Source organism: Macaca thibetana, chromosome 7 (assembly GCF_024542745.1).
Source record: "Macaca thibetana thibetana isolate TM-01 chromosome 7, ASM2454274v1, whole genome shotgun sequence".
NCBI classification, from domain to species: domain Eukaryota; kingdom Metazoa; phylum Chordata; class Mammalia; order Primates; family Cercopithecidae; genus Macaca; species Macaca thibetana.
Genome location: NC_065584.1, coordinates 142,962,843 through 142,983,038, shown reverse-complemented (window position 1 = coordinate 142,983,038; position 20,196 = coordinate 142,962,843). Strand labels below are relative to the sequence as shown.

Genomic DNA, 20,196 nt, shown 5'->3' with positions numbered 1-20,196 from the left:
TCTGTGCTTTTTTTGTTACTTGGATTGGTCAGCAGATTGTACAGCTCACTCTTTCCTGTGATTTTTCATGTGTAAAACTTCTATACTCTGAAATCTCTTTGCCCCTTCAATGTTTGGATGATTTTATCACAAAGTTTGTGATTTCTTCTCCCTATTCATTAGTAAGTACTATTAAAAACTCAGGGTCTCATATGATTTTATTTGTATATATCCATTAATACGGTAGTTCTGAAGTCTCAAATGAGTGGTTCTCAAAGTGTGATCCATGGACTAGCACCATCATCATCACCTAGGAACTTGTTAGAAATATAAGTTCTTAGGCCGTACCCGGGTCTCTTGAATCAGAAACTATAGGTGTGGAGCCCAGCAGTCTTAGTTGGAACAAATTCTCAAAGTGATTCTGATGCACACTGAAGTTTGAGAAGCACTACATTAATATTGTTGTCTCTAAAGCTTGCTCACAAAATGCCTCCTGGGTAAGTGAGTTTGATCTTAAAACTAAAAACTTCCTGCCATTTTGCATTTTCAGTTATAGACTATTGTATTTAAGGATGTAATGATTCTGTGGGAATTTGGTAAAATTCTTCCTAAATCTTCAGATATTCTCACATCTTTAGATTCAGCTACTTATTTTTTTTTAAAGTAGGCTTTATTTTTTAGAACAGTTTTAGATTTACAAAAAATTGAACAGATTAGATATTCTCAAATCTCCATCCTCCCTCCCCTGACAGTTTGGGGGAGTACTGGTCAGGTACATTTTAGAATGGTCCTCTATTTGGAATCTGTCTGATGTTTTCCTCATGATTAAACTGTAGTTATGGGTTTTGGGGACACTCAGTGTTTATGTCTCATTGTTTGTGATAATTGGATCACCATTTGTGATGCTGCTCATTTTCCCGAGTTGGGCAGAGTTTTGGATTGAAAATGGTGGGGCATGTTACTTGTATTTTCTTTTCTGTCTTTTTTTTTTTTTTTTTTTGAGACAGTCTTGCTCTGTCACCCAGGCTGGAGTGCAGTGGTATGATCTCCACTCACTGCAAGCTCCACTTCCTGGGTTCACACCATTCTCCTGCCTCAGCCTCGTGAGTAGCTGGAACTACAGGCACCCACCACCGTGCCAGGCTAATTTTTTGTAGTTTTAGTAGAGACAGGGTTTCCCCATGTTAGCCAGGATGGTCTCGATCTCCTGACCTCGTGATCCGCCCGCCTCTGTATTTTCATTATTAGGGTCTTCATAAAGGTGAAACAAGATACTTCCTGTGTACTTCATGAGCAAAAATATGGTGATTGGCAACCAAAATAGAAAACTGAGACTCCTGTTATTAACCTTCTATCCCCATTTTCCCCGCCTCTGCCTTTTTTCCTTTTATATTATTATCTCTCTTTATTTCAGACGTTAGATGTCTGCTTCGATTACTCTATGTTAAACCCCTAACTTCAGCTCTTGGAAGCCATCTTCTTTTTTTTTTTTTTTTTTTTTTTTTTTTTTTTTGAGACAAGAGTCTAGTTCTGTTGCCCAGGCTGGAGTGCAGTGGCGCGATCTCGGCTCACTGCAAGCTCCACCTCCCGGGTTCACGCCATTCTCCTGGCTCAGCCTCCCGAGTAGCTGGGACTACAGGCGCCCACCACCGCGCCTGGCTAATTTTTTGTATTTTTAGTAGAGACGGGGTTTCACTGTGATCTCGATCTCCTGACCTCGTAATCCGCCTGCCTCGGCCTCCCAAAGTGCTGGGATTACAGGCGTGAGCCACCGCGCCTGGCTTGGAAGCCATCTTCTAAGAGCTGCTGGGGAGGGGCTAGGCAGGCACAGAAGAATAGAGACCAGAGTGGGAAAGAAAAGGGATCTTTGTTCCTTTGGTCCAGCTTTTTCTAGTGTAGGTTATCTGCCCTGAAATAACGTTGCCAGCTTTCTTCTTCACTTGTCTTTGCCCTTACTACTAGCTGAACTGAGTTTCATATTTGACTTAATTTTTTTCTAAAACAGGGAATGTTATATATTTAGTCTTGATTATTTCAATACCTTTATGAGGTGTAGGTATTATTGTCTCCCCTCTACAGATGGGGAAACTTGTGTTCAGAAACTTTGTGACCAACCTAATATCACACAGCTAGAGGTGGAACAGGATCTGGAATCTGGACCTTTTGACTCCAGATTCAGTTCATTTGGTAATTATATTACTAGGTATTTTATATGTGTATAAATAAAATCTACACACACACACACACTAACATCCTAGCCTTTTCTTAGATGTTTCAAATAAGCAGCTGAAATGTTTTCTGCTTCTTAGTAGAGGTTATATATTGATGGAATATGTTTTCTTCTTTCTTGAGAGAGAATAGTTATAAAATCATACTAAGCTATAATATTTTGATACAATTTTGGGTAATTGTCATGGCATAATGGGAAGAGCAATGGATTGAGAGGTGGGAGACAGGATTCTTGTCTTTTCTCTGTCTGTAAATTCAGGAAAATAATTTTTCTTCTGGTTGTTTATTTTTTTCATTGTAGTTCTATCTTTGCTCTTCCTTTGAGTCTTCATGTTTCTACCTATAGGTCTTATCAGTTAACTGAATGAACAGAGTCTCGGTTCGGCCTGATCATTGAATGAGGCTGGCTTTGGAATTCATCTCTGTAGTTAGTCCTGAAACCTTTAGTACTCCTCTATTTGTGAAGAACATTTTTTGAGGCATTTCATTTGGTAGAAATAGTCTCTTCTGTTTTTTTAGATTCGATGTTTTAGTTTGATATTACATATTAAAATTTGAGAGCGTAGAGAACTTAACACAGGGTTCTCGGGAAAACCCACAGCTTATTCCTAACCCATAGTTTAAAAGTATAATTTCAAATGTTGGGAAAATTACATCATTAGAATATTGCAATAGAACACTTTCTGTTGGCATTTTGTGCTTGTCTGGACCCCTTGTATATTTAACATCTTTGATCCCTACCCATTACATGTGAGTAGTGCTCTCCAGACTTGAAAGCCAAATGACTGTGCTCTCACATTTCCTAGTAACACTTCTGGGAGTAGTACTATGGTCTGGTCCAGAATTACTGCTCAGATTAGTATTGTATGATCAGCATGTTACTATTAGTTTTTGGCCTCCTCACATCAAAACTGTATTTATGGAATATGTCAAGGTATCATATTACTCTTGTATTTTTTTCTAAGACTTTTTTTTGGGGGAGTGGGGTGGAGTTGGTCTGTTTTGAAGTTTAGGACGGATACTCTGACTTTAGCTCTCAAACTATCCTGCAGATAGAAAATTGTCATTATACTTCTTTGTTGCTTATTGACTCATTCATCAATAATTACTTTTGACCTGAATTTAAAACATTTCACCCTTCTCATTGTTATTCACAACTTATATTTGTCAGTGATGAATATATGTATAATAAAATCTTAAATTTAAAATATGTAGCAATTGAGTTTGAGTTAATGGTTTAGCTGTGGGTATATGTAATACCTCATTACTGAGTTTTCTGGCATATCAAAACTAGTTGCAGTATTTAAAAAATTAAACCATAACTTTCAGAGTTACAAATAGTATTTTATTTCTTCCTGTATAATTAAGTTTCTCCAACATATGCTGTTAGCCTGCAACAAATATTAAACTTCCATTGATCGACTGATTGATTGATTGATTGAGACAGAGTCTCGCTCTGTTGTCCAGGCTTGAGTGCAGTGGCATGATCTCTGCTCATTGCAACCTCCACCTCCCGGGTGCAGGTGATTCCCCTGCCTCAGCCTCCGGAGTAGCTGAGATTACATGCATGTACCACTTCGCCTGGCTAATTTTTGTAATTTTAGTAGAGATGGGGTTTCAACATGTTGGCTATGCTGGTCTCCAACTCCTGATCTCAGGTGATCCGCCTGCTGCGGCCTCCCAAAGTGTTGGGATTACAGGGGTAAACCACTGTGCCCGGCTATTTTAAACTTTCATATAAGCAATAATCATAAAGACCAAAAACAGTTTTTAAGAAGCAATATATAAATTACTATATTTCAGAATAGTATATTCTAATTTATGTATACTCTTCTCTTAAATTAACCAGACCCTAAAAGTGCATAAAAATGTATATTATCAGAGATTTAAAAATATGCCTATTTACCTTTTTTTTTTTTTTAACTGATAAAAGATTTGAAGTGTGGAGTCTTCTATGCTTAATTCAAGTTTGACAGTACTGCATTGGACCAATATGCACGTGACAAATCTTCACTAAGGCAGGATATTAATTTACTATTTGTTTAAAACTATGCTGTGTGTACAATAATAATTATATACAGAATACTTATATATTTTCTGGTTTCCAGAAATAATGATGTGTTCCTCAGGACTCAGCTCCAAAAGTAGAACTAGCTTAGGAAAATATAGTAAATACTGACAAATTATTTGGTATTTTCTCTCTACTCAGTTGTCAATGTAGAAAAGGTAGTAAATTTTGAATATCATAAAGGTTCTCAACCCCTTGCTGGGTTAAATTTGCATATGACTCAGTCTTTTAGTTTACTTTTCTTTGAAACACAGTTTTCATTTCAGCTTTCTGAATTATATAGTAACAGTAATTCAAATTTGTGTTTTGTTGCCATATAGTTTTCTTATATTTAAGGGGAGCAAGGCAACAGTCATAGTATAATACCTTCTTGCAGACCTATTTTGAATTGCGTTCTATTACATGCTTTATTAGTGATTCTAAATATTAGACTTGTTTTTGAAGCGGGGCAGAATGGGAAGGGGAGGAGAAGCAATATTAGACTTTTTTTTTAAAAAACAGTTTAGTAACTTTGTTGTAACTTGTGTATAGAAAGCTAATTTGAGCAGTTATCTTAATACCCTTATCCATTTGATTGTATTTCGTTTAAAAATCAAATAGGGAAAAAACTTTTAAGTATAAATATAAACTAAATAACTTCTCACTGAAAATCTTAATAATAAAGTTAATTAAAAGAAAATATGATCTTACCAATATAATGTCTATATAAAGGCATGAATTGACCAGACATTTTCTGATTTTCCTATTATTATTTTTCCAGTTTCTCATAATTGATTTTAGCTGTGAGAGCACTGTCATTTTGCTATTAAATTCTAAAGTCACTGTTAATGAACAGATGAAGTACAAAATGATAAAAATATTTAAGTGGAAATATGGCTTTTCTTTTAAATTTTTATAGTGCCCTAAAGACGTATTGTAACAATCATAATTCAGTTTTTAAATTTATTTTGAAAATTTCAAGCCTGCGGAAAGGTTGCAAGAATAGTATGGTGAAATTCTTCTTCTTCCTTTTTTTTTTTTTTTTTTTTTTTTTTTAAGACAGAGTCCCACTGTGTCACCCAGGCTGGAGTGCCGTGGCACAATCTCAGCTCACTGCAACTTCCACCTCCCGGGTTCAGGCAGTTCTCCTGCCCGAGTAGCTGGGATTACAGGTGTGCAACACCACACGCAGCTAATTTTTGTATTTTTAGTAGAGATGGGGTTTCACCATGTTGGCCAGGCTGCTCTCAAAGTCCTGACCTCAAGTGATCCACCTGCCTCGGCCTCCCGAAGTGCTGAGATTACAGGCATGAGCCACTGCGCTGAGCAATGGTGAATTCTTGATAGATTAATCAATCATTAACCTTTTGCCGCATTTGCTTTCTATCTCTTCCTTCCTTCCCACCCGTATTCTCTTTTTCCTTCTTTCCTCCACCCCCTCTTTTTTTTTTTTTTTAACTTTCTTGACATAATTATTTTCTTTTTTTACAAATACATTGTATGTTGTATCTCAGGACATGTACTCATGTGCCTCACTGCTTTTTGTAGAAGTGACTTTCTCAGAATCTTCTTGAGGATATTTTGTTCAACTTTCATTTAACTTAAAATCATAAGATTTCTTTTTAAAAGATGAGAGGAAGTACACTTTGACTCAGTGTAAATATTGATATATTCAAATTGAAAGGAAATGTAAATATTTGTTTTCCTAAATTAATGGGAACAAAATTTGGGGGACATTTTGATTATGAAGAACATTTTGTGAAGATTGTGTACTCAGTCCTGGAAGTTTCTTTATGAGTGTCATTAAAACTTTTATTTGAAGTGACTTCTTAGTCTTGGACCAAAGAAACTTTCGCGTATGTGATACGTTTGAGTACCAGTTCTATTTTAGATTAAAATATAAAATGTTTTCATTTAATATAGCATATATTACCTTTTTAGGGGATAAGGGGAAATAGATGCTAACTTAACCATTTTTTTTGTTCTGGATTAGGAAGCTCTGGAGGAATATGTGAAAAAAGTAAACTCTATTCAGATGGTAAGAAGAAGTCCTTAAACACTGGAATTATTACTGTTCAGAACTATGGGTCTCATGTACCTCCCAAAGTCTCTCACATTACTTTTGCTCATGAAGTTGGACACAACTTTGGATCCCCAGTAAGTATTGTCTAATTATTAGCTTAAAAAATACTTATTAGTCTGAGTTTTGTGTTGAGTGATTTATTTTACATTTACAGTGAAAACAAATGTACTTACGAGTGTTTACTTTTTATGTCAGAGCACGGTAATGAATTTGACCATACTGAAAGGGAGGAAGATAGAATGTTTGTGATTAAAATAAGAAAAGTAAGCATAACAATGCCAGAATTCTGTGAAGGCAAGGAATTTCATCTGGCTTATTCAGACAAAATAATATCTGTATCTCCTGGCCCTAGAACAATGCCTAGTACCTAATGTACTCAAATATCTTTTGAATGAGAATCATTATTCATTGTTTAAAAGTACATTTTGAATATTCAGCAAATTGTGAGAAATTTTTTTTTGTTTTGTTTCTGTTAAAGCATTTTTAGGGAATGAGATATTTAAAAATCTTTACTGTGGAATGAGATTGATATTTTAAAGTCTTTTATCTACTGTGGAATGAGATTGATATTTTAAAATCTTTTATTATGAGAAAATTCTAATATACTCAAAAGTAGAGCAAATAGTGCAACAAAGCCTTACATGGCCATGATTTAGAAAAAGGATCAGCAAACATTTTCTGTAAAGGGCCTGCTAGTAAACATTTTAGGCTTCAGGGGCAGCGTTTGGTTTCTGTTGTACGGTCTTTGTTGCTTTTACAATTTGTTAAATGTGGAAAAGCCATTCTTAGTTAAGCCATATAAAAACAGGCTGCTGGCTACTTTGTCAACCCCTAATTCAGAGCCAATAATTGTGAAGATTTTGCCATAACTTCTATCTGTATTTCTTTCTTTTTCTTTGCCATTTAAAGGAACTCTGTTTATCCTTACATATTTCAGCATATATTCCTGAAAAAATAGACATTTTCTAATATAACCACAATGTGGTTATTATACCTAACAAAATTAACAACAATCTTTGGTATTATCTAATACCCAGTCCATTATATTGATTTTTTAAGTGATCTTAAATATCAGTACAACACAGAAATATTTAATACTGAATGATATTCTCTCTTTGTGATTTTGGTAGAGCTTATTAAAGATAACATTTTGGAAATGTACACTTGAGAACTGTATAGAAATTCATTTTACTTTCACCTTATCACTTGCAAAAGTGCAAGTTTTTATGATTTTTGAAAGTAAGTCATCTACTTGTAGCTTAAAATCCCCAAATGCACTTCTCTAATTTTTCCCATGTTTGTAAAATAGGTGCCATCTCACTAAGTTGCAAGTCTTTCTTCTTCTACGTCCCAATCAGAAATTGATAGATTATTATTAATGTTCTTGTATAAGGTATTTAAAATGTGCTTAATCTCTGTAACTCTTGACTGCTTTTGTGATCTGTTCTAAAAAGAGTACTTGGAATTTTAGAGATGAGCAGAGAATTATTGTTCATAGTTGATTTGCATTTTCAAGAGCAAGTCATCTTGGTTCCAGGCCTTACCAGGTGAATTTTAGTACCCTTCCAGCTACTTGTCTGGCCTATAGTCCCAGGTCACTCATTTTAATGTGCATATATATCACCTGAGAATCTTAAAACACAGATTCTTTTTTGGTAGGTCTTTGATGGGGCCTGAATTTCTGTATTTCTAACATGCTCCCAGACAATGCTGCTGCTGCTGGTACTCATCTGTGAACTGCACTTGTAGTAGGGAATCTAGACCTTTCTCTTTTCACTTCTTGTCTAGTCTCCTTCCTACCTAACTGCCAGTGAGATGTTTTTGTTAAATTAATGTTATATTATTGTTCAATGGAGAAATGGAGAAATTGGTTCACATTATTTGCCTACCACGCTCAATTATACCTCATTCTTTTGCACATGTTGTTAATTCTGCCATCTGTATCCATAGTAGATGGTTGTCTTCATCTGTTTTGTGTTATAAGGGAATATCTGACAGTAGGTAATTTATAAAGAAAAGAGGTTTATTTGGCTCATGATTCTGTAGGCTGTACAAAAAGCATGGTGCTGGCATCTGCTCACCTTCTGGTAAGGGCCTTAGGCTACTTCCACTTATGATGGAGGTAAACAGGTGGTGGCATGTGCAGAGATCACATGGCGAGAGTGGGGGCGGTGGGAGCGTGGGGTCGGGGAGAGAGGGGGTACTAGGCTTTTAACAGCCAGCTCTTGCAGGAACTAAGAGAGTGAGAATGTACTCATGCACCCACCTCCAACCCTTCGGGAAGAGCATTAATCTATTCATGAGGGATCTGCCCCCATGACCCAGGCCTCTCTTGTTAGGCCCCACCAACAACATTGGGATCAAATTTGGGGGGACAGACATCCAAATTATACAATGCTTAATAAATATTTGTTGAGTAACTTAATAGTAAGATCAGCCAGACTCATAAACACCTGAACCCGTCTCCCTTAACATCTTTATCTGAAATCTCTTTCTCTCTTACACATTTGTACTAATGTCAATGTTACTTTTTCTGAGCGGTTCACATTATTTCTTATATTTATTTATCCTATCTGAAATATTTGTTGTGCACCTATTATAAACTGCTTTATAAACTTTGTTGTGGAAAGTTTTAATCACAAATGAGACAAAGTTCCTGTCTTTCAGGGTGAAAATTCTAATATGTACCTACTCTCACCAGATTCACCTTTGTGTAAATACAGTGCTAATAATACCACTTCTGCTTACAAACTTCTACTACTTTCTAATATTGCTGATACAATTTCCTTATCTTAATGTTTAGGGTGTTTGATGATTTGGGGTTTAAGAATATTTCTAGTGTTATCTCCCCTCATCTGTCAAATTAAGTAATTCACAGACCTTTAAAACTTTCCTCCACTAGGAAGTCAGTTCCTTCCCATGTCTGCCTATTGAAATCTTGATCCATGTTGTTATATGATGTAAATGAATATGGCCCTTTATAAAAATTAAGAAAATATAACCATTGTAGTTTTATTTATAATACCAAAAAGTTTTAAGCAGCCTAGATGGCCCTACAGTATGAAAATACCACGGAATGTTCTGCAGTCATTTAAATATCAAGTTTTGCGGTGCTCATTTTATACTGTTAAGCTGAAAGAAAGGTGTGTATAACTGTACACCTGGAGGGTGGCTGTGGTGACTCACACCTGTAATCCTAGCACTTTGGGAGTCCGAGGCGGGCAGATTGCTTGAGCCCAGGAGTTCGTGACCAGCCTGGGCAACATGGCGAAACCCTGTCTCTACCAAAAATACATACAAAAACCATTAGCTGGGTGTGGTGGCCTTTACCTGTAGTCCCAGCTACTTGAGAAGCTAAGGTGGGGGAGGATGATTTGAGTCCAGAAGGCCAAGGTTGCAGTGAGCCAGGATCACGCCACTGCACTCCAGCCTGGGGGACAGAGTGAGACTCTTGTCTCAAAAAAAAAAAGTTATAACTGTACACATGGTATAGTCCAAACTTTATATTAAAATATGATATAGCTCAATATAAGTCAGATAGGAAATATATCAAAATTTTAATAGTTATCGTGCATGGTAGATTATGATTGAGGTTTTTTAATGCATTTTTTTGTTTTCTTAATTTTCTTTCTTATAGTTAGAAAAATTTTTCTGTTTTCTTGTCAAACAGATTATAGTTTCTTTGTGAAACCTTTCTCTTGATTTGAACTCTCAATACTTGTGCGGGTTCAGTCAAGATGGCCTTTATGTTCTATTTTATGTTTTGCTTATTCATGTGCTTGTTTTATTCGTTATCTGAGGATGGCAAATAGCTGGCATGCTTGCTTACAATCGGTTCTCTCTTTTATTCCTGTTAATGATGATCTATTACAATATCCCCTGGCCTAGTAAAATAATATTTGACTAGCAATGTCTGTAATGGATTTATGCAGCAGCGGTCAGACTGAGTAGATATGTCAAGATTTGCTATCCTTTAAAAATAGAATGTAAGTGCCTTGAAGGCTAGGGATAATACTTTTCTCATCTTTATATTTTTAGATTTTAGTGCCTCCTTTTATAGCACTGGACATTCATTAATATTTACGGAATTGAAAAGTGGCAAGATATTCTGTGATGACCTCAAGAGTTATACAGAGTTGGGATTTTTTTCTTTCCTTCCTAAAACTCTAATGCTGAGAATAATTCTAGTGCTATACCTTTTTCAGAAACTGCATTATGTTTTTAGGAATAAAACATAAAGCAAGATAATTTTGGTGAACAGTATAGAGTTGTTAAATGCTGAATCTAGATTCAGGAGAAAGGCAAGAGGTATCAGGAAGAATAAAGGTGATAGTAGAGGACACGTTTTTTAATTTAACAGTTGCCTCAGAAGAGGGAATAGAAAATGAAAGTAACTTAGTTGGGCTCCAGGAAAAAGCAGAACGCCCTTGGGTAGTCTTTTTCTATCTTGAGAGTGGAGTTGTTGGGTATTTAAAACAAGATTTTAATTAAATAGCACTATTACTCTAGTGTCCAGTGTTTTTTGCTCCTTCCGATGTGTTGTAGTTGTTTGAGGGGCATTGTGAGGGTTTTTTGTTTTAGTGCATATCCCCCAGGATGGCAGGGGCTGCTGGGATCTGGTAGTAGTGTTCTGTTGCTTGATCTCATAAGCATTACTTTGAGAAAATTCAGGGAGCTATGCTTTGGTATTTTTCTTTTCTTTCTTTTCTTTTTTTTTTTTTTTTTTTGAGACAGAGTCCCGCTCTGTCTCCCAGGCTGGAGTGCAGTGGCGCGATCTCGGCTCACTGCAAGCTCCGCCTCCCGGGTTCATGCCATTCTCCTGCCTCAGCCTCCCGAGTAGCTGGGACTGCAGGCGCCCGCCATCACGCCCGACTAATTTTTTGTATTTTTAATAGAGATGGGGTTTCACCGTGTTAGCCAGGATGGTCTCAATCTCCTGACCTCGTGATCCGCCCGCCTCGGACCCCCAAAGTGCTGGGATTACAGACGTGAGCCACCGCACCCGGCCTATTTTACTCTATGTATCTGACACTTCAATAAAATTTATCAAAACCAAACACCACTTATGTGCATGTATATGTTACATATACACAGAACTCTGTTTCCTGTTTATTCGGCAAAGCACTATTTTGGTTTTATCTCTAGGCTTTTACCATTTTTCATTTAAAAATATGTCATTGTGTTTCTGTTCCTAGTCAGCATTTTTACTTATCTTTCTTATGTACTGGCTATTAAGTTAGCTGTCTTAGATTCCTGTTCTGTGTATATTTAGCCCCATGCCAGTCTCTTGATTCTTTTGTCTTTCCCCACCTCTATCTTCTCTGAACTAGTCATAACATGTAATTTAACGTATATGTTAGAGACTATTTAGTAGTTTTAAAGTAGTTTATTTTACTGTTACTGGTTTTAAGAGTAAGTGAGCTTATTTTTAATAGACTTTTATGACTGTCTGTCCTCAATTCTAGTCACTGCTTACAAAGTTATAAATTGTTCTGGCTAGAGCTCCACTGATTTTCCTTCTTTTCTAAGACAATGACCCCTAAAAGTGCAAATTCTTTTCCTACTCAAGGTGTAAAACAATTGTAAGATTCTTTTTAAAGGAGAGTCCACAAGCTTCCATTGTTTTCCTGATGAGAACATTACATTTAATCAGTTGACCTGAAAACCTTATTTTACTTCCTGTTTATGTAACTTTATATTCTTTTTGACAGCATGATTCTGGAACAGAGTGCACACCAGGAGAATCTAAGAATTTGGGGCAAAAAGAAAATGGCAATTACATCATGTATGCAAGAGCAACATCTGGGGACAAACTTAACAACAATAAATTCTCACTCTGTAGTATTAGAAATATAAGCCAGGTTCTTGAGAAGAAGAGAAACAACTGTTTTGTTGGTATGTATATTTTCCTAACATTTTGTTATGAACATTTTCAAACATTCAGACAACTTGAAATAATTCTACAGTGATTACTGACATACCCACCACCTGCATTTTACTATTGCTAACACTTTGCTGTATGTCCTTTATCTCGTTATTTCTTAATCTTGCCATGTCTCAATTCATGATGTATTGCAATTTAAAGTAAGTTGCAGCCATCAGTATGCTTCACACTTAAGAACATTTTAGTCTACAGATCATTAACTAGAGTTCAATAGTGTTTATGGTTCTTTTTCTGTTTTCTACGTAAGTGAAATGCACAAATTTTAAGTTCATCATTTGATGAATTTTGACAGAGGCATTTACCTGTGTAAACTACCTATCAAGATACAGGACGTTTCTGTCACCCCAGAACTTTCTTTTATCACCCTTCCCAATCAAGCTCTGTCCCAACACACCCTCAGAGGCAACCGCTATCTGATTTATTTCACTATACATTGGCTTTGTCTTCATATAAGTGGAATTACAGTTTGTACCCTTTTGTGGAAGGCTGTTTAACTCAGCATACAGCTCTGAGATTCGTCATTAGTATTTTGCTCCTTTTTATTGCTGAGTAGTATTACATTGTATGAGTATGTCCTAGTTTGTACATTTACTCTCCTATAATGAATACCTTGGATTTGGGATAATGTGAATAAAGTTACTACGAGAGTATTTCTTATTTTAGCAAAATATATATAACATAAAATTTGCCATTTTAAACTGATTTTAAATGTACAGTACTGTGACATTAATTATATGTACAGTGTTGAATGTGAATGTAATCAATTATATTCACTATTCATTTGCAAACTTTTTCATCATCCCAAACAGAAATTCTATAACCATTAAGCAGTAATGCTCTCTCTTCCTCTCAGCCCCTGGTAATCTCTAATCCACTTTCTGTCTTTATGAATTAGCCTATTTTGGGTATGTAAGTGAGGACATACAATATTTGTTCTTTTGTGCCTGTCTTATTTCACTTAACATAATATTTTCAAGGTTTATGTGTGTTGTAGCATGTATCAGAGTTCCATTCCTTTTTATGGCTGAATAATATTCCATTGTATGTATAGACCAGATTTTGTTCTTCCAATAATCTGTTATGTCTTTCTTGTGGCATTGTACATACTCTAAATATTTACTTTGTATTAGGGTTTTTTTGTGTGTGTGTCCTTGTCCTATTTCACATAGGTTTCTTTAGGGGAAACACTGAGGCCTATTCATCTTTGTACATTAAGAGCACTTAAAGAGGGGCTAAACATGTGACAGCAAAGGAGAAAGAATTGAGGAAGATTTCCAGATAAACATGGGATTTTGTTTTTAATTGCAATTTTATTGAGACGATTATAGATTCACATACAGTTCATAAGAAGTAATATATTCTCTGTACCCTTCACTCAGTCACTCAGTTCCCTCCAATGCTAATGCCTTGCAAGACTGTAGTACAATATCATGACCAGGATGTTGAGATTCAGAAAATCCATAGATCTTATTCCAATTTCCCTAGTTTTTTTGTTCTCATTTCTCTTCGTGTATATTTAGTTCTATACAATTTTATTACATGTGTAGATTTATGTATCCACCGTCACAGTCAAGAGTCAGAACAGTTCTGTCATTATAAGGATCCCTCATTGTTTTATAACCATGCTTACCTCCCTTCTGTTGTTCCTCCCTCTGCCTACTACCCTGTTCTCCATATGTAAAATTGTGTCACTTCAAAAAAAAGTTATATAAATAAAATCAGATAGTATACAACCTTTTGGAATTGCCTTTTTTCACTCAGTATAATTCCCTGGGGATTCATCTAAATTGTTGCTTTATCAATAGTTCGTTCTGTTTTATTTCAGAGTAGTATTCCATGGTATGTATGTACTGCAGTTTGTTTAACCATCCATTTGAAAGACATCTGGGCTGTTTCCAGTGTTTGGCTATTATGAATAAAGCAGCTGTAAACATTCATGTATAGGTTTTTTGTATAAATATAAGTTTTTACTTTGAGATAAATGCTCCCAAATCTAGTTATTGGACCATATAGCAATTGCTTGTTTTGCTTTGTACAAAACTGCCAAACTCTTTTCCGGGGTGGCCATACTATTTTATGTTCTCACCAGCACTGCACAGATGTTCCAGTTTCTCTGCATCTTCACAACCATTTGATGTTTTCACAGTTTTTTATTTTAGCTGTTCTGATGGGCGTGTTGTGATATCTCATGGTTTTAATTTGCATTTCTCTGGTGGCTAATGATGCTGAACATCTTTTCATGTGCTTATTGGCCATTTATAAATCATCTTTGATGAAATGTCTGTCCATGTTTTTTGGTCATTTCTAGTGGGACTTTTTTCTTTTCTTGGGAGTATTGAGAGTTCTTGATACAGTCTAGATACTAGTCCTCTGTCAGATACTGGTTTCCAAATATTTTCTCCCTGTCTGTAGCTTGTCTTTTCACCCTTTTCACAGTTCTTTCTTGAGCAAAAGTTTAAAATTTTGATAAGGTCCCAGTAATCAGTTTTTTATTGTATTGATTGGCCTTATCTTTAAAGCCTTCTTTTTCTAAGGGCAGATTGAAATTCCATTGATATTATAATTTGTTACTGTTATTATCAGTGGTTGTTTTTCTAATGCTTCTTAATGTACAGGTACATTAAGATTCTTCATTTGTAAACTGGATTTTCACAGTAAACCTTCTGATATAAGTTGACTTTTAAAAATGTACATATTGCTTTGTAGGTATTAACAGGAAAGAAAATTTTTTCTTAAATTATAACAAAATGTGTACCTATTATAATTTTTGCATTTAAACAATATTTTTAGGCCAGGCAGGGTGGCTCATGCCTGTAATCCCAGCACTTTGGGAGGCCAAGAGAGGCAGATTGCTTGAGGCCAAGAGTTTGGAACCAGCCTGGCCAACATAGCGAAACCCTGTCTCTACAAAAAATAAAAAGATAAGCGAGGTGTGGTGGCGTGCGCCTGTAGTCCCAGCTACTCGGGAGTCTGAGGCACAAGAATTGCTTGAACCCAGGAGTTGGAGGTTGCAGTGAGCTAAGATTGTGCCACTGCACTTTAGCCTGGGCAACAGAGCGAGACTCTATCTCAAACAAACAAATAGTACCTTCACTGTTGTTTAAACTGTTAGCAAATAACTAACTTGAAGTACTAATTTTATATGAAATAAAAATGTGTAGTAAATAATGTGTCTAACATTTTCTGACTTCATTATTTTTCTTCTAAATTACGTGTCATGTAAATTATAAAATTATTACTAGACTCATAAAAATCATTATTTACCTAGTATATGTGTGCAGATGCATACTTCTAGTTATTTTTGGTTTTGTTTTGCTTTTTTTTTGAGACAGTGTCTCACCCTGTCACCAGGCTGGAGTGCAGTGGCACGATCTCGGCTCACTGCAGCCTCCACCTCCCAGATTCAAGCAATTCTCCTGCCTCAGCCTCCCGAGTAGCTGGAACTACAGGTGCGCACCACCACGCCCAGCTGATTTTTTTGTATTTTTAATAGAGACAGGATTTCACCATGTTGGCCAGGATGGTCTCGATCTCTTGACCTTGTGATCCGCCTGCTTCGGCCTCCCAAAGTGCTGGCATTATAGATGTGAGCCACCTCACCTGGCCTTTTTTTTTTTTTTTTTTTTTTAATTTCACTTTAAGTTCCAGGATACAAGTGCAGAATGTGTAGGTTTGTTACATGGGTATACGTGTGCCATGGTGGTTTACTGCACCTATCAACCTGTCATCTAGGTTTTAAGCCCTACATGCATTAGCTGTTTGTCCTAATGCGCTCCCTCCCCTTACTCCCTACCCCTGAACTGGCCTTCGTATGTGGTGTTCCCCTCCCTGTGTCCATATGTTCTCATTGTTCAACTCCCACTTATGAGTGAGAACATGTAGTGTTTGGTTTTCTGTTCCTGTGTTAGTTTGCTGAGGATAATGGCTTCCAGCTTCATCCATGTCACTGCAAAGGACATGATCTCATTCCTTTTTATGGCTGTGTAGTATTCCATGGTGTATATGTATCACATTTTCTTTATCCAGTGTATCATTGATGGGCATTTGGGTTGATTCCATGTGTTTGCTATTATAAATAGTGCATGCTTCTAGTTTTTGAGAACAAAAGAGATGGCTTAAAGTGAAACAGAGGTGAAGCTTCAATAACCTCCAAGATTTTTAAAAATAGTCGATGTGGTTAAGAATGAACTTTCTGCTTTCACCTAGGCCAGTTTGGCTCTGGAGAGCAGGGGCCTCCACAGCAACATCCTTGGGGGCCCTGAAATCGAGGTTCAGCTCCTCTGTGCCCTTAGGGTCTGGGTTCTCAGCCCTGTTGCCAAGTGGCTTTGTCCCAGCTCCTTTCTTCTGGGCCAGTGTGAGGGCATATGTTCATGCCAAGCTTCTGTTTTATATTGCAGATATAAATAAAGGAAGATAATTTACCATAAAGAAATAATTCTCTGAATATAAAGCCAGTCTTTCTAGAACATTTTTGATTTAGATGGGCCTCATGTGGGATTGTATGGGTTCCTGTGTTGAGATGTATGTGTTCCCTTCTACTTATTCAATTCTCAACTTAAAGCCTGTACAATGACTGTTTTCCACGTTGATCTGGTATAGTAGAAAGAAAAGAGCACCAGATTGTAGACCTAGAAAACCCTAGGTTTTTGCCTATACTGGGGTATATGGTCTCTAGCAGGTTACATACTCCTTGGAAGTTAGTTTTATTTCCTAGAATATTTAAGGCATTTGATTTTTATCATTCTTTGCAGTTGCCAAAGCTCTTTGATTTTATGATCTTACAAAGAGGAGTATTTCTATTCCAATTTTAAATTCCATTGACAAAAATCAAAGAACTTTAGAAGACTGCTGAAGAAATTTTCTAAAATTATTCACTATGCTTAGATGAGACTGTCTAATCTTAATCAACCAAGATCTGGCTCAATACCATTAAGGTCTGTGAGAATACAGAAGATATAAATAATACATGTTTTTTCCCTTAAGGAGCTTGGTTTAGTTCAGCAGCAAAACTAATGTACATTAAAAAAAACAAAAAACAAAAAAACCTACTGATTGTATTACAATCAGCTAAATAGAATGTGGAACATTTCATAGACAAAATCACCCAACTTCTTTAACAGATCAATGGTGTAAAAATAAATAAAAATGGGGAAATCTATTATACGTTAAAAGAACATAAGAGACCTCTCAGAAAGCAACCATGAGGGGAGGAGATGGGGTTAGGGGAAGCTTGTTTGAAACTTGATTCACAGCAACAAATTGTAAAGAGACAGTTGAGGAAAACTGCACATGACTTGGCTGTTAGATGTTATTAAGCATGTTATTAATTTTGTTAGATATGATCATTATTATGGTTAGGTTTAAATAAGAAAAAAAACTTTATGTCTTAGTGATACATCCTGAAGTATTTACAGGGACAATAATATGTTAGGTGGGGTTGTTTTAAAATACCGCAGAAAAAAATTATGGTAGTAAATTAGATAAGAGGAGCATATTGTTGATAATTGTTAAAGATGAGTGACTGGTACATGGGAGTTCATTGTACATATTCTTTTAGTACTTTTAGGTATGTTTGAAATTTTCTGTTGCAAAAACAGGCTTAATTTTTTTTTTTCCTGGTTAGTGAAGCCCTAACTTGATTTGTATTTGTGTGATATAAATAGTACAGTCAATAAAGCTCAATGTAGCATGGCCTAAGTTGCAAGTTACACTTCGAGAAGGGACCCTCTGTCAAATCCCCTCACTGTACAGATTAAGAAACTGAAGGCCCCAAAAGGCAAGTGACTTGCCCAAGATCACATTGCTAGTTAGTAGCAGACCCCCTGTTAGAATTAGGTCTCGTGGTTTCCGGATTTCCTAGTTTGTTCTACTTACTCATCAAAGTTTTCCTTTATCCCTTTGTTATGATGATCTAAAGAATTTGTGAATTTTAAATAAAATTAATGTGTGCATGCAATTGTTTACCTTGCCTTGTTTATTTTCCTCAGAATCTGGGCAACCTATTTGTGGAAATGGAATGGTAGAACAAGGTGAAGAATGTGATTGTGGCTATAGTGACCAGTGTAAAGATGAATGCTGCTTCGATGCAAATCAACCAGAGGGAAGAAAATGCAAACTGAAACCTGGGAAACAGTGCAGGTACCTTGCTAATTTCAGTGATGTTAACATTCTTGTACAGTTACCTGAATGCAGTTGTGACAAATTTAAAATTGAGATGCATATGGTTTTGAAACTTTGCTTTTATTTGTTTTCTTTTTCTGAAATAGTGTTGGTTAGTGCTCTGTTATTGGCAGATTGAACTACTTTTCTTTTTCCTTTTCTTTTATTTGAGATAGGGTCTCACTCTATTGCCAGGCTGGAGTGCAGTGGCGTGATGTCGGCTCACTGCAGCTTGCACCTCCCGGGCTCAATTGATCCTCCCACCTCAGCCCCCTGAGTAGCTGAGACTATAGGCATGTGCTGCCACACCCAGCTAATTTTTGTATTTTTTTGTAGACAGAGTTACGCCATTTGCCCAGGCTTGTTTGGACTACTTTTAATAGTAATTTGTGTAGTGAGTATTAACAAAAGGATATACTAAAAGGACATACTAAAAAGAATCCTAAAACATACATATTCTTTAGTTACTTATTGTGAAAATGTAACTATCTTCCATATTTTTAAAATCTTTAAATATTTGGTTAATGTGGAATCCATTTACTTTTCTAACTTGGCGAAATATAACTATTTCACTTATCAGATTTACTTTGGTAGCAGTGTAAGCAATTGTTTGTACAAGACTTTTTTTTTTTTTTTTTGAGATAGAGTCTCAAAAAAGCCTGTCGCCCAGGCTGGAGTGCAGTGGCATGATTTCAGCTCACTGCAACCTCTGCCTCCCAGGTTCAAGCATTTCTACTGCCTCAGCCTCCTGAGTAGCTGGGACTACAGGTGTGTGCCACCATGCTTGGCTAATTTTTTGTATTTTTAGTAGAGTTGGGGTTTCACTATGTTGGCCAAGTTGGTCTCGGACTCCTGACCTTCAAGTGATCTGCCCACCCTCCCCTCCCGAAGTGCTGGGATTAAAGGTGTGAGCCACTGCACCTGGCCACTTCAGTATGTTTTAAACGGCTGGTCTGTATATCCTAGTTTGATTTTAGCATGAAAATGTGAGAGAAAGTAATAAATTAACTAATGTGTGATGTAACTGAAAAAATACTAATAAATTGCCTAATATTCAATCCATTTTCCATTGTAGCCTTTTACTAAAGGTAAATAGGGCAAGAATGTGTAATGTAGTACGCTTTGACTATTAAAAAAAAAAAAAAAAAAGACACTTAAACACTTTTCTTGACTGTTTGGTTCAGTAACTTCGTATTCCTTTTTTTTTTTTTTTGAGACAGAGTCTCGCTCTGTCGCCCAGGCTGAAGTGCAGTGGTGCCATCTCTGCTCACTGCAAGCTCCGCCTCCCAGGTTCACGCCATTCTCCTGCCTCAGCCTCCCGAGTAGCTGGGACTACAGGCGCCCTCCACCACGCCCAGCTAATTTTTTGTGTTTTTTAGTAGAGATGGGGTTTCACTGTGTTAACCAGGATGGTCTTGATCTCCTGACCTCGTGATCCGCCTGCCTCAGCCTCCTGAAGTGCTGGGATTACAGGCATGAGCCACTGCACCCAGCCCCTATTCCATTTTTAATTGATAAATAATAATTGTACATATTTACGAGGTACATGTGATATTTTGATACATGCATACAATATATAATGATTATACAATATGTAAGATAATTAGGATATTTATCTCAGATATTTATCATTTCTTTGTCTTGGAAACATTTCAAATCTTCTACTTTGAAATTTACAATTAGTTATTGTTAATTGTAATAACTTTACTGTGCGATCAAACACTAGAGCTCATTCCTTCTGTGTGTTTGTGACCA

At 36.4% G+C, this 20,196-nt stretch overlaps 1 protein-coding gene across 1 annotated transcript in view; it reads left to right on the top strand.

The window, feature by feature from the left end:
* ADAM10 (ADAM metallopeptidase domain 10) overlaps positions 1 to 20,196 on the top strand; it is a 159,415-nt gene that overhangs the window by 116,344 nt on the left and 22,875 nt on the right. Inside the window, exons 9-11 of the mRNA XM_050796813.1 lie at positions 6,249 to 6,412; positions 12,050 to 12,233; positions 18,270 to 18,420. Coding sequence (XP_050652770.1) covers positions 6,249 to 6,412; positions 12,050 to 12,233; positions 18,270 to 18,420 — 499 coding nt within the window. The remainder of the gene's footprint in view (positions 1 to 6,248; positions 6,413 to 12,049; positions 12,234 to 18,269; positions 18,421 to 20,196) is intronic.